The 13,575-nt window shown below is 43.8% G+C and overlaps 1 protein-coding gene across 1 annotated transcript in view; it reads right to left on the reverse strand.

Annotated features, from left to right (window-relative positions):
• The window catches only part of LOC140191058 (voltage-dependent P/Q-type calcium channel subunit alpha-1A-like), a 597,550-nt gene that overhangs the window by 283,869 nt on the left and 300,106 nt on the right, over window positions 1–13,575 (reverse strand). Inside the window, exons 6-8 of the mRNA XM_072248133.1 lie at window positions 11,796–11,945; window positions 9,596–9,598; window positions 7,400–7,587 (exon numbers count right to left, since the gene is read on the reverse strand). Of these exons, the coding sequence (XP_072104234.1) occupies window positions 7,400–7,587; window positions 9,596–9,598; window positions 11,796–11,945 (341 nt within the window). The remainder of the gene's footprint in view (window positions 1–7,399; window positions 7,588–9,595; window positions 9,599–11,795; window positions 11,946–13,575) is intronic.

Genomic DNA, 13,575 nt, shown 5'->3' on the forward strand with positions numbered 1-13,575 from the left:
CAATGTCAGTATATCCTTTCTAAAATAAGGAGCCCAAAACTGCACACAATACTCCAAGTGTGGTCTCATGAGTGCCTTACAGAGCCTCAACATCACATCCCTGTACTTATATTCTATACCTCTAGAAATGAATGCCAACATTGCATTTGCCTTCTTCACCAATGACTCAACCTGGAGGTTATCCTTCAAGGTATCCTGCACAAGGACTCCCAAGTCCCTTTGCATCTCTGCATTTTGAATTCTCTCCCCACCTGAATAATAGCCAGCCTGTTTATTTCTTCCACCAAAGTGCACGACCATGCATTTTCCAACATTGTATTTCATTTGCTACTTCTTTGCCCATTCCCCGATCTAAGTCTCTCTACAGACTCTCTGTTTCCTCAATCCTACCTGCTCCTCTACCTATCTTTTTATCATCAGCAAATTTAGCCACAAATCCATTAATCCCATTGTCCAAATCATTGATATACATTGTAAAAAGCAGCGGTCCCATCACCGACCCCTGTGGAACTCCACTGGTAACCAGCAGCCAGCCAAAATAGGATCCCATTATTCCCACTCTCTGTTTTCTGTCAATCAGCCAATGCTCCACCCATGCTAGTAACTTCCCTGTAATTCCATGGGCTTTTATCTTGCTAAGCAGCCTCATGTGCAGCACCTTGTCAAAGGCCTTCTGAAAATCCAAGTACACCACATCTACTGCATCTCCTTTGTCTACCCTGCTTGTAATTTCCTCAAAAAATTGCAGTAGGTGAATCAGGCAGGATCTTCCTTTCAGGAAACCGTGCTAGCTTTGGCCTATTTTGTCATGTGCCTCCATGTACTCCATAATCTCATCCCTAACAATCGATTCCAACAACTTCCCAACCACTGATGTCAGGCTAACAGGTCTATAGTTTCCTTTCTGCTGCCTCCCACCCTTCTTAAATAGCGGAGTAACATTTGCAATTTTCCAGTCATCCAGTACAATGACAGAATCTATCGATTCTTGAAAGATCATCGTTAATGCCTCTGCAATTTCTTCAGCTAGTTCCTTCAGAACCCGAGGGTGCATTCCATCAGGTCCAGGAGATTTACCCACCCTCAGACCATTAAGCTACCTGAACACCTTCTCAGTCGTTATTTTCACTACACATGCTTCACTTCCCTGATACTCTTGAATGTCCGGTATACTGCAGATGTCTTCCACTGTGAAGTCTAATGCAAAATACGTATTCAATTCCTCTGCTACCCCTGTGTCTCTCATTACGATATCTCCAGCTTCATTTTCTATTGGTCCTATATCTACCATCAACTCTCTTTTACCCTTTATACACTTAAAAAAGGTTTTGGCATCTTTTTTGATATTTGTTGCCAGCTTCCTCTCATAATTCATCTTTTCCTTCCTAAAGACCTTCTTAGTTTCCTTCTGCAAGCTTTTAAGAGCTCCCCAATCCTCTATCTTCCCACTAGCTTTGGCTTCCTTGCATGCCCTCTCTTTTGCTTTTACTTTGGCTCTGACTTCACTTGTCAGCCACGGGAGTGTCCACTTTGATAATTGATAATAACTTTGAATGTCCCAACCCATACTGTGTTACAAACCTTGTGTAATGTAATTCCAATCTCTTTGTACTACTACTGTCACTATGTTTACGAACCTGAAAATTAATAAAAAGATTAAAAAAGAAAGAAGAAGAAACCTGCTGTTTGTAATGTGCTGGTGCATAAAGCTGATTTTCATGGCTTTTAAACCTTGAGTATGTGTGCCCATGATGATAAACTTGAACTGTAAACTCACAGTCCCCACTGAACTTCATAATCCACTTCCTCCAAGACCCCAGCTCAGCATCACCCCCTTGTTGCTGGTTCTCCCCCATTGACAAGCTCCGTTTAACTTTCCCCACCACAGCACACGACCCAATCCTCCAGCCCCATCTCCCTGCTGACAAGAAGCTCCTTTCAGTCTTCACAAAATTCTGGAAGAACTTTTGCTGAGTTCCTCCAAGGTTTTGTGCAGGTTGCTCTAGACTTCAAGCACCTGCAGAATCTCTTCTGTTCCCTTCAATCTTCTCTCCCCTATATTCCTTTGCCTAAACCACAGCACATGCCCCGTTAATCCTTCACCCAACCCAAGACTCCAGCTGCAATCATTACACCCACCAACCTCCCTCCTTCCCCAGATGACCAACTGGAAGGTGGTAAGAGAAGCCAGGGGATGGGCAAGGTCAAGGGCTGGAGAAGAAGGAATCGGACAGGAGAGAAGAGTGGACCACGGGAGAAAGGGAAGGGGGAAGGGACTCAGGGGGAAATGGTAGGCAGGTGAGAAGAGGTAAAAGGTCAGAGTGGGGATTAGAAGAAGGTGGGGTGGGGAAGTGGGTAAGGAAAATTTATTTACCGTAAATCAATATTCGAGGCTACCTAGATGGAATATAAGGTGTTGCTCCTCCATCCTAAGGGTAGCATATACATACTTTAATTATAAGTTTACTTTGAATCTTGAATCCAGTGAACAATCCTGGTGGAGACAAGAGAGACAACAGATGCTGAAATCTAGAGCTACAAACAATCAGCTGGATGAACTCTGTTGGGGGGGAAGCAGCGGTGTGGAGGAATTGTCAATGCTTTGGGTTGAAACTCTGCCTCAGGACTGATGTACGGTTTCATCCTGAAACCTTGACAATTCCCTTTCCTCCCACAGATGCTGCTTTAACTGCTGAGTACCTCCAGCAGATTATTTGTTAAATGATTCCAATTTCAGTGCTCAAGTGGAAGGACTAAACCTTGAAAGCAAACATTCTTAATATTAGGATCATTCTTGTCATCAGCTCTGGCTCGCAGGGTCACTCTGTCTGAAGTTATAAGTTCAGGACTGTACCTGAGGCTCACGAATTCTTGCTGATGCTTCAATACAGGGCTGGGGGAGGGGAGGGGGAGGGCAGCTCTATCACTGAATTTTCAATTTACTATCCACTCTTCTTTGAAGGCTTAGACCATCTTGACTACAGCGGCCAAAAGATTTATTAATTTTTTTAAAATTTAGAGATACAGCACAGTAACTGGCCCAATGACCCTAACTGTAAATGTCACCAATTACATCCATGTGACTAATTAACCCACTAAACAGTACATCTGTGGAATGCGGGAGGAAACCTATGCAGTCATGGGGGCAACATCCAAACTCCTTATAGGCAGCGGCAGGAAATGAGACCCAGTCACTGGCACAATAATAGCATCACACTAACCACTCTGCTATCGTGCTGCCCTGACTTTAGGTTAGATTTTAGGCTAGACCTTAGCTCGTAGCTTTGTAAATTAAAGCAGATTAAATGTCTTTTAAGTTAGAGTGTCTGCATCCACTAGTCTGTCAAGCAGAGGGTTCCAGACGAGAACAATTCATTACAGACATGTGAGACATCGAATGGACAGACACAGAAGATGCTGGAGATTCTTTCTGTTGTCCCAAGAGTGACATGAATTGGACTGGGTTTACACGGGCCTGATGTATGATGGAGAGCATTTGGACTGACTGCATCACCGCCTGGTACAGAGACTCCGATGCCCAGGATCCAAAGAGGCTGCAGACTCTCAGCCAGTTCCATCACGGGAATAACCCTCCCCACTGTCGAAGACATCTTCAAAAATTGGTGCCTGAAGAAGATGGCATCCATCTTTAAGGACCCTCACCATCTGGAATATGCCCTCTTCTTATGATCACCATCACAGAGGAATACAAGGAACCTGAAAAACCACACTAAATATTTCAAGAACAGCTTCTTCCCCTCTGCAATCAGATTCCTGAACAGTCCACGAACTGCAGTAATACGCACAAAATGCTGGAGGAACTCAACAGGCCGGGCAACATCTATGGAAAAGAGTAAAGGCCGAGACCTTCATCAGGACTGCTGGAGGGCTTCAGACTGAGACGCTGACTGTTGACTCTTTTCCAGAGATTCTGCCTGCCCTGCTGGGTTCCTCCAGCATTTTGTGCGTGTTGCTTGGATTTCCAGCATCGGCAGATTTTCTTCTGTTTGTGAGTCCATGAATTTTTCCTCTTTTTCACTGTTTATTTATTGTAATTTGTAGTAATATGTCTTACACTGTACAGCTGCCACAAAGCAACAAATTTCACGAGATACAGTGCATCAGTGCTAATACACTTGATTCAGATTCATGGTCTGAGTTCATGGTGTGGAACAGGGAAGGCCATGTTCTCCACATCACTACCATAAGCACACCTCTAAAACTTCCACACTGACTGTGAACTCCTCCAAGAAGTCCACAGAAAGACATAGACACAAGAGGTTCTGCAGATGCTGGAAATCCAGAACAACACACACAAAATGCTGGAGGAACTCAGCAGGCCAGGCAGCGTCTATGGAGAGGAATAAACAGTTGATGTTCGGGCTGAGACTTTTCATCACGACTAGAAAGGAAGCGGGGAACAAGCCAGAATAAAGTGGGGGAGGGGAGGAGTACAAGCAGGCAGGTGATAGGTGAGACCAGTAAGGAAGTTAGATGGGGAGGGGGGCTTGAGGTAAAGGACAGAAGAAGAAGAAGAAATTGAACAAGAGAGGGCAGAATCATCGAAGCCTGTCTTCCATCTATCAAAGATACTTATCAGGAGCTTTTAGCATTGTTAATGTTTCCCACCCGTCCAACAATTTCATTGAGCACCCACCCCCCACTGTCAGTCAGGAGGTACCATAGCATTAGGACAGGAAATGTTGGGATGGGAAACAGGTTCTTCCCCCAGGCCGGGCTGTGAGACTACTGAACTCCCTGCCACTACCCATGTTTCATCATACATGATTAGATTAGATTAGATTATGAGGACACTCAGTCCTCGTTTATTGTCATTTAGAAATGCATGCATTAAAAATGATACAACGTTCCTCCAGAATGATATCACAAGAAAACAGAGGACAAACCAAGACTAAACTGACAAAACCACATAATTATAACATATAGTTACAACAGTGTAAAGCAATATCGTAATTTGATAAAGAGCAGACCATAGGCATGGTAAAAAAAAGTCTCAAAGTCCCGATAGACTCATCATCTCACGCAGGCGGCAGAAGGGAGAAACTCTCCCAGCCATGAACCTCCAAGCGCCGCCAACTTGCCGATGCAGCACCATTGGAAGCACCCGACCACAGCGGACTCTGAGTCCGGCCGAAACCTTCGAGCCTCCGACCAGCCCCTCCGACACAGTCTCTCCGAGCACCATCTTCTGCCGAGTGCTTCGACCCTGCCCCGGCCGTTGAGCAACAAGCAAAGCCGAGGACTCGGGGCCTTCTCCTCCAGAGATTCTGGACCACACAGTAGCAGCAGCAGCGAAGCAGGCATTTCAGAAGTTTCACCAGATGTTCCTCCGTGCGGTCACATCCATCTCTATCAAATCAGGATTGTGCACGGCACCCTACTTGACAAATAACAGACATCACCACCGGAGTGGCCGCTGCGAGCTGTGTCACGCTGCCATCTTCTCCTCCCGCTCCTGTTACAGTGCTAGTAGCATTATACTGTTCACTTGTTAACTTGTGTTGTAAGTGCATCTTATTATTTGTTAATTTACTCGGGGTAATATTACTTTGTGTGTTATGTGAGTGATATGTACTGCATTGTGCACCTTGGTCCGGAGGAACATTATCTCATTTGGTGGTATAGATGTGTATGGTTAAATGAAAATAAATTTGAACTTAAACAATGGACCATCAAAAGGTTTCTCTCTCTTATAATCTCTCTTAGAGGTATAAAATCATCTTCAGTGTCTCTCTCCATCCCAAGAGTACGATGCTCTCTCCTGGGTAGCTATTCACACTCTGCTCTTGACTCCGAGAATGAAATTATAAAGCTCTCTTTGAACATGCACACATCAATCTCGTTCAAACTTCGAAGTACATTTTATTATCAAAGTATGTATACATTATACAACTTTGAGATTCGTCTCCTAACAGGCAGACACGAAACAAAGAAACCCAAAAACAAACACCATATATCTGAAAAAAACTGTCTAACACCTAATTCGCAGATCATAAAAACTACATCATGTCCATAAGAAAATAAAATAACCCATAAAAAAAGTCCGTCGACCACCCAATGAGCAATGAAAAAAACCCACTTCATGCAAACCGTAACCACAAGAAATCTCTACAACACATGACATAGTCTCCTTGTCCTCTCAAAGCATCGTATCTGAGGCTGTTCCACTGTAATATTTCCCGAATAAATAAGAATATAGAGCATATATATAGTTAAACATATATATTCATATACGGCATAGGAACAGGACCTTCAGCCACAATGTCTGGTAAATTGGTAACTTGGTTTATTGTTGTCACGGGCTGAGGTGCAGTGAAAGGCTCGTCTTGCATACCCTCCACTCATAAAAATGCACTGAGATAGCCAAAGGAAAAATAATAGCAGAGTACGGAATAAAGTGTTACAGTTACCGTGAAAGTGCACCTCAGGTAGACAATGATGTGTAAAGTCAGAGCAATATATATTTGAGTCAGCCCCAACACCAAGCACAATGCTGAATTAAACAAAATTTCTTCTACGTGTGCATGATGTCTATCTAAAAGCTTCTTAAACGCCACTGTCATATCTGCTTCCACGACTACCCATGTCAGCCCGTTCCAGACACCTACCATCTTCCGCAAAAAAAAAATTACCCTCTCACATTAAATGCTTTTTCTCTTGCGTTTGACACTTTTACCCTGGGTAAAGGATTCCATATTATCCATATGCAACTGGAGTAAAAAAAATAATTCATATTACATGAATTTCGCAAAAAAAATTTGCTTTAGAAAATTCGCAAGAAAGAAAAATTGCCTGTGATGAACATGACGGAATAAAACTAGACCAGGAGTTCCCAGCCTTTTTTTTTTATGCCATTTACCGAGGGGCACCTTCAAGGGGACCACAACCTTGTCATGGGGTTTGGAGGCTATGTTGGCTGGAGTCAGGGCCTTGTACTGTGGCTCTTGGTAGGGTCACCCATGCCAAGCAGGTGAAAGAGTCGAGGCCAGACAGGGAACGGTCCACTGGTTCTCCAGCTTCGGGGGTTCAGCTCAGGGCTAACAACCCTGACTGGTCAAAAATGTAATGATGGAAACAGCAATGAAGAATCCTATATCTGTGTGTAACAGTATGGACAGACAGAGATGGAGGTCCTTCATTGCTACCCTAAACACCAGCGGCATAACAGGCAGCAAGTAAATACGTGCGGGGTCCATAGTTCAAGTTGGGAACCCCTGAACTAGAAGGTCAGGAAATATATTAAGCTCCGACAAGAATTAAGTATTTTCCAAAACTCCGTAAATGACATGACACAACGATGAGTGCTGAACTCAAAGTAACTTTAAAGATAATCGAAAGATTGAACCAATCTGGGCAAAAACAAGTTTTCATTACTCACGTCGTACAAAAGGTCAGTCCAGCCCTCCATGGTGATGCACTGGAACACGGTCAGGACGGCAAACAAGATGTTGTCAAACTGGGTGATTCCATAATTTGGTCCTTCCCAGTACTCAGTGCAGTTAGATCCGGCCGGACATATGCGAGCTGGTAAGTCAGTACCGCAAGGAGACTCGCCCACAATTTCATCTGATGGAGGAACGAGACAATTTACATTCAGCACTCCACGCTGCAATCAAAACACACAGGTTCATTTAACTCAAGACTCAATCAAACCCCCACAGATGTCAAGGAAGTAAAAATACTGTGCTTCTCATTGTAGCTCTTTTAATTTGATTCATTTTGTGATATCACTCAAATCTGCCGACAAGACAGATACCTATTACTCATTCCCAGGTATCTGTCTTTCCTACAGTTACACGAGCTGTGTCTACCTTATTTCCGCAAACAACAGGAATTCTGCAGTTGCTGGAAATTCAAGCAACACACATAAAAGTTGCTGGTGAACGCAGCAGGCCAGGCAGCATCTCTAGGAAGAGGTGCAGTTGATGTTTCAGGCCGAGACGCTTCGTTAGGACTCTACCTTATTTCAGTGGGTTCCTCCCTACCTCACAAATTTATTTGCATGACTTTTAAAAAATTTAGCTACTATATATATACGTCCCTCCAAGGGGAACACAGCCTTGTCATGGGGTTTGGAGGCTTGTGTGCCTCAATCACCCAGAGAGCTGTGTCGGCTGGAGTCAGGGCTTTATGCTTTGGCTCTTGGTAGGGACACCCAAGCCAAACAGGTCAAAGGGTAAAGTGCAGACCAGTGGTCCAGCAGTCCTCCAGATCTGTGGGTTCAGCTCAGATCCAACAACTCTGACTAGTCAAACAAAACTGTTACAGAAACAGCGATGAAGAATCCTTCTACATCTGACTGTGACGGTATTCCTGAGTCTTCACCCGGGACTTGCTTGACTGACTGTAGTGAAAACAGAGCAACTGACATGAAGAAGGAAGCCCTGATATATATACATACACCAAACATATATATACTAATTCACAGTTTTCTATTATTATGTATTAAATGGACTGCTGCTGCAAAACCAACAAATTTCACGAATTATGCCAATGATATTAAACCTGATTCTGATTTCTGGCCTGTGGGAAAGTTGTGAGTTCGAGTCCCACTCTAGATCCCTAACACAGAAACCTCTGTGAGCTTTACGTGAACAAGGAATTTCACTTCACTGTGTGTGTGGTGTACATGACAATGAACTGAGCTGAAAGAGTGCCACGCTGTTGGAGCTGCCATCCTTCCGGTAAGCCAGGGAACTAACTTCTGCTCTCTCTCGAGTGAAGGCAAAACACCCCTGGGCACAGTATCAAGAAGGAACTCAGTGGGATGGGAAGAAAGGAACTATCGATGTTTTGGGCTGAAACCCTTATCAAGGATGAGGTTATCCCTCAAATCAACATAATCAAATCTGACTAATTGGCTCAATTCACCCACTTCACACATAGGATCACCTGGCATCTCACCTGATGATGGTTATTCACCTCTCTCCCAGTGGCTCCCATTCTCATGTCCTTTACTATCTGAACTCAGCACATTGTGATCCTGCTTATCATCTCCCAGCAGCTGTCAATGTCTGTCAGGCTTCACTCTCCCCATGTCACTCCAGCTGGTTTCGTTTCTCCTGTCCCCATCTTTCTCTTTCTCCCTCTCTGCCTTCACCAGCCACAAACTTCACCCCCAATCACCTCTCCTACTCGCCATTGCCTGCCTGTCATCTTACACCCCTCCTCACTCCACCGATCACCTCAGAATCCTTTCTCACCACTTCATACAGCCAGCTCCCTTCTCCGCTCTCAGACCCGATGCAGGGTTTTGAAAATCCCTTTCCTCCCACAGGTGCTGCTTGACCTGCTGGGCTCTTCCAGCAGGCTCTTTGTTGCTCCAAATTAATTGGTTACTGCCAGATTACTGTTTGTGGGATCCTGCTGTGTACAAACCAGCCAAGTTACAACAGTAAATAAACTGGGTTAGGTGCTATAGAAAAATAAGTATCTTTTTCCCCTGCATCTCTATTCTTTGCATACCAAAGTGTTTTATTTTATTTATCTATCTAATTATTTACTGATTGACACCAAGACTGGGGGTGTAGTGGATTGGGAGGCAGACTATTAGAGTTTGCAGCAGGATCTGGACCAGCTTCAAAAATATGCTGGAAAATGGCAGATGGAATTTAACGCAGACAAGTGCAGGGTGTTGCACTTCGATGGGACCAACCAAGGTAGATCTTACACAGTGAACGGTAGGGCATTGAGGAGTGTGGTAGGACAGAGATCTGGGAATACAGGTCCATAATTTGTTGAAAGTGGCGTCACAGGTAGGTAGAGTCGTAAAAAAACTTTTGGCACAATGGCCTTCATAAATCAAATTATTGTGTACAGGAGATGGGATGTTTTGTTGAAGTTGTATAAGACATTGGTGAGGCCTAATTTGGAGTATTATGTGCAGTTTTGGTCACTTACCTACAGGAAAGATGTAATTAAGGTTGAAAGAGTACAGAGAAAATTTACAAGGGTGTTGCCGGAACTGGAAGGCCTGAGTTATAAGGAAAGATTGAATAGGTTAGGACTATTCCTTGGAACATAGAACATTGAGGGGAGATGTGATAGAGGGTATAGATTATGAATTAATGGGCATAGATAAGATAAATGCAAGCAAGCTTTTTCCGCTGAGGTTGGGTGAAACTACAACTAGAGGTCATGGGTTAAGGGTGAAAGGTCTTTTACCTCTTCTCTCCTGCCTATCACTTCCCTCAGGTCTCTTCCTCCTTCCCTTTCTCCTATGGTTCACTGTCCCTTCCTATCAGATTCTTTCTTCTCCAGCCTTTCACCTGTCCCATGCACTCAGCTTCACCTATCACCTTCTAGTCAGCTTCCTTCATCTACCCCCATCTTTTTATTCTGGCGCCTTCCCCCTTTTCAGTCCTGAAGAAGGGTTTTGGTCCAAAACGTTGACTTTTTTATGACTCTAACTAAATAAATATATCAGAAGAGAATTAATCTGAGGTCTGAAATCAGCCTGAAATTCTTTCCAGGGTTATGGAGGACCATGCACATTGTAATTAATATCCATTGATTAGATGGATTTTTATTGAACATGTCAATGGATCAAGTACATTATCCAATTGTGAGAACAGGAATTGGTACCTGGTTTATTATCACTGTCTTACATGACGTGAAATTTATTGTTTTGCAGCTGCAGTACAAAGACAGAAAATTACTGTCAATGACAAATTAAATCGATTCTGCACATTCAAAAGGAATAACAAGATGGTAATTTTCTGTACTTTCGTACAACAGAAACCATTTGCCCTTTGAGTCTACGCTGTATCTCCAAGAAATCCCAATCCTCTTCATCTCCCAGAAACCTCTCTCTCTCACATGGTCATCACCTCCACCCTAACTGCATCAAAACAGGCAGTGAAATGTTTCGCTTGTGTTAAAAACCAACGCACTCGATGGTGTGCTGGGGGCAGCCCGCAAATATTGCCATCTACCTCCACTAAGGGGTAAGTTAATGTGGCTGGGTTGAGTTGTTCTCTGATCTTGGCAATTTTCCTTCCAATGTTTTGTCGTTATATGAGGATGTATACTATCAGTGCACTGTCAATTGTGGCGTGTCCTCTGAATGCTTGCCCTTTGTATACTTATCAATCAGCTGATTGGTCGTCATTACGGAAAGTCAATTGTGATGTAATGACGCCCAATCAGCTGATGGGAAAGTATATAACGGCCGGACTGGAAAAGCAAGGGAGCCACACTGCCTGCTGTGCCACACCACACACCTGATATGCTGCAGGTAGCCCAGAAGTGTCGCCACACGTTCCGATGCCATCACTGCATTCTCACCATGCTGAGCCAGACAACATAGACCACAGCAAAACAGAATACAGCAAGCAACAAAACAAATACGTTGTTTCCCTCCCACTCACACACACTGTCCTTCCACCTCAGGACAGGCCGTCTTTGGCCTCCGGTAGACAGAGGGAAATGGGACAATGGATTTGCACATACATAATGCTGGAGGAACTCAGCAGGTCAGGCAGCATCAATGGAGAGAAATGAATCTCCTCGGATCAAGACCCCTCTTCGGAACAGGATCTCTCTTGTGTGCCTGTTTCACTGCTCCACTGAAATCCAAATTTACAGAATCTACAATTTGTTTTATGTCTCTGGATAATGAACTTGAAAGATCAGCCACAATTTCTCCACCACTGATGCAAGGCTCACTGACCTACATTTCTCAGACATACTTGAATCCCTTGTTAAATGAAGAAAATGTGCCCGCTAACCACCAGAAATACTATAAACACAGACAACAAGATAAGGGGACATACTGTTGCTGTCGAAGCAGGCTTTATGAAATTTGCCCATGTAAAATTCCAGCCCAATGATGGCAAACATCAAGATGGCAAAGAACAGCAGCAGCCCAATCTGAAGTAGGGGGATCATTGCCTTCATGATAGACTTCAACACAACTTGTAAACCTGGAAAACAAAGAGATTCTATGAGTTCCTCTTCATTATGAAGCATCCCCAATGTACTCAGAATATGCTACAATTGTCAAATTACTTAATCGAAGGATGTTAGTTTAGAGAAGGTGAAGATGTTCTGCAAAAACCTGAACCACGATATTTCCCCTGGAACTCACCAGAGCTTCTCCATTCTGCCTCAGCCCAGCTGCTAAAACCCTCACCCTGCCCTTTGTTACCTTCCAGCTCAACAACTCTAGCCTTCTTTGTAAACTTGTGGGCATCCAAAAACAGAACCCGTGTCCGAACGTGCACCAACCTCTGAAGCCCCTGTTAAGCCACACTTCAAAGTTTTAAAATCTTCTCCATGTTTTCAAATCACTCCCTGTTCCCACCCTTCCAATAGAGGGCTAGGTGGGAAGGAAGGGTTAGATTGACCATGGAGTTGGTTAAAAGGTTGGCACAACAGGACCTGTACTGTTCTATGTCCAATGTTCTTTCATTTCTCCTCCCATCTCTCAAAAACTTAAGCTTCTAAATTCTGGCTCATTTTTGAACATTGGAGGCCATGCTTTCAAATACCAAGATTTTATATTCCAAAATATTCTCTTTAAACATCTATATCATTCCCTAACCTCGCAACATCCTGATTCGACCAAGCTTCTGGTTAACTGACCTACCACCTCCACCTACCACTTGGCGTGATTTTGCTATGACAGCGGAACCATAATTGATGCTGTTGTTTGTTGTACCTTTCTGAATTGTAATCATCTCTACAGAGGCCAGTCAACGGTTGGCTTCTTTGAGTCATGTACTGATGGAAACATTGGAAACATTTCAATTTCATTTCAGTCTTAGGTGCCAAAAGCATCAAAAAGAACCATATTTTTACATTTTTACATCTTCTGTGTGGCGCCTGCCATGAAATCTTAAGTCATCTGTACTACAGGGGAGTGAGTTCACCCATTCTCTTCCCTTTCATCCAAGGGTCAGGTCCAGAATAGGTGGAGTATTGGTCAGTGAGGAGAACTTTCTTCTCTCAGAGGGCTGCAGATAGAACATAGAACAGTACAGCATGGTACAGGCCTTTCAGCCCTAGATGTTGTGCTGGCCTTTTATTCTTCTCCAAGTTCTATCTAATCATAAGATATAGGAGCAGAATTGAGTCATTTGGCCCATTGTGTCTGCTCCATCATTTCATCATGACTGATCCAATTTTCCTCTCAGCTCCAATCTCCTGCCTTCTGCCCGTATCCCTTCTTCCCTTGACCAATCAAGTATCGGTCAACCTCTGCCTTAAATATACATAAAGACTTGGCCTCCACAGCTGCCTGTGGCAAAGAATTCCACAGATTCACCACTGGCTAAAGAAAATCCCCCTCATCTCCATTCTAAAAATATGCCCCTCTATTTTGAGCTGTGTCCTCTGGTCTTAGACTTGCCCACCATATGAAACATCCTCTCCACATCCACTCTATCAAGGCCTTTCACCATTCGATAAGTATCAATGAGGTCACCCCTCATTCTTCTGAATTCCAGTGAATACAGGCCAAGAGCCATCACACACTCTTCATATGACAAGCCATTCAATCCTGGAATCAGCTTCATGAACTTCCTTTGAACCCTCTCCAATGTTAGCACATCC

Source organism: Mobula birostris, chromosome 32 (genome assembly GCF_030028105.1).
Source record: "Mobula birostris isolate sMobBir1 chromosome 32, sMobBir1.hap1, whole genome shotgun sequence".
Lineage (NCBI taxonomy): Eukaryota > Metazoa > Chordata > Chondrichthyes > Myliobatiformes > Myliobatidae > Mobula > Mobula birostris.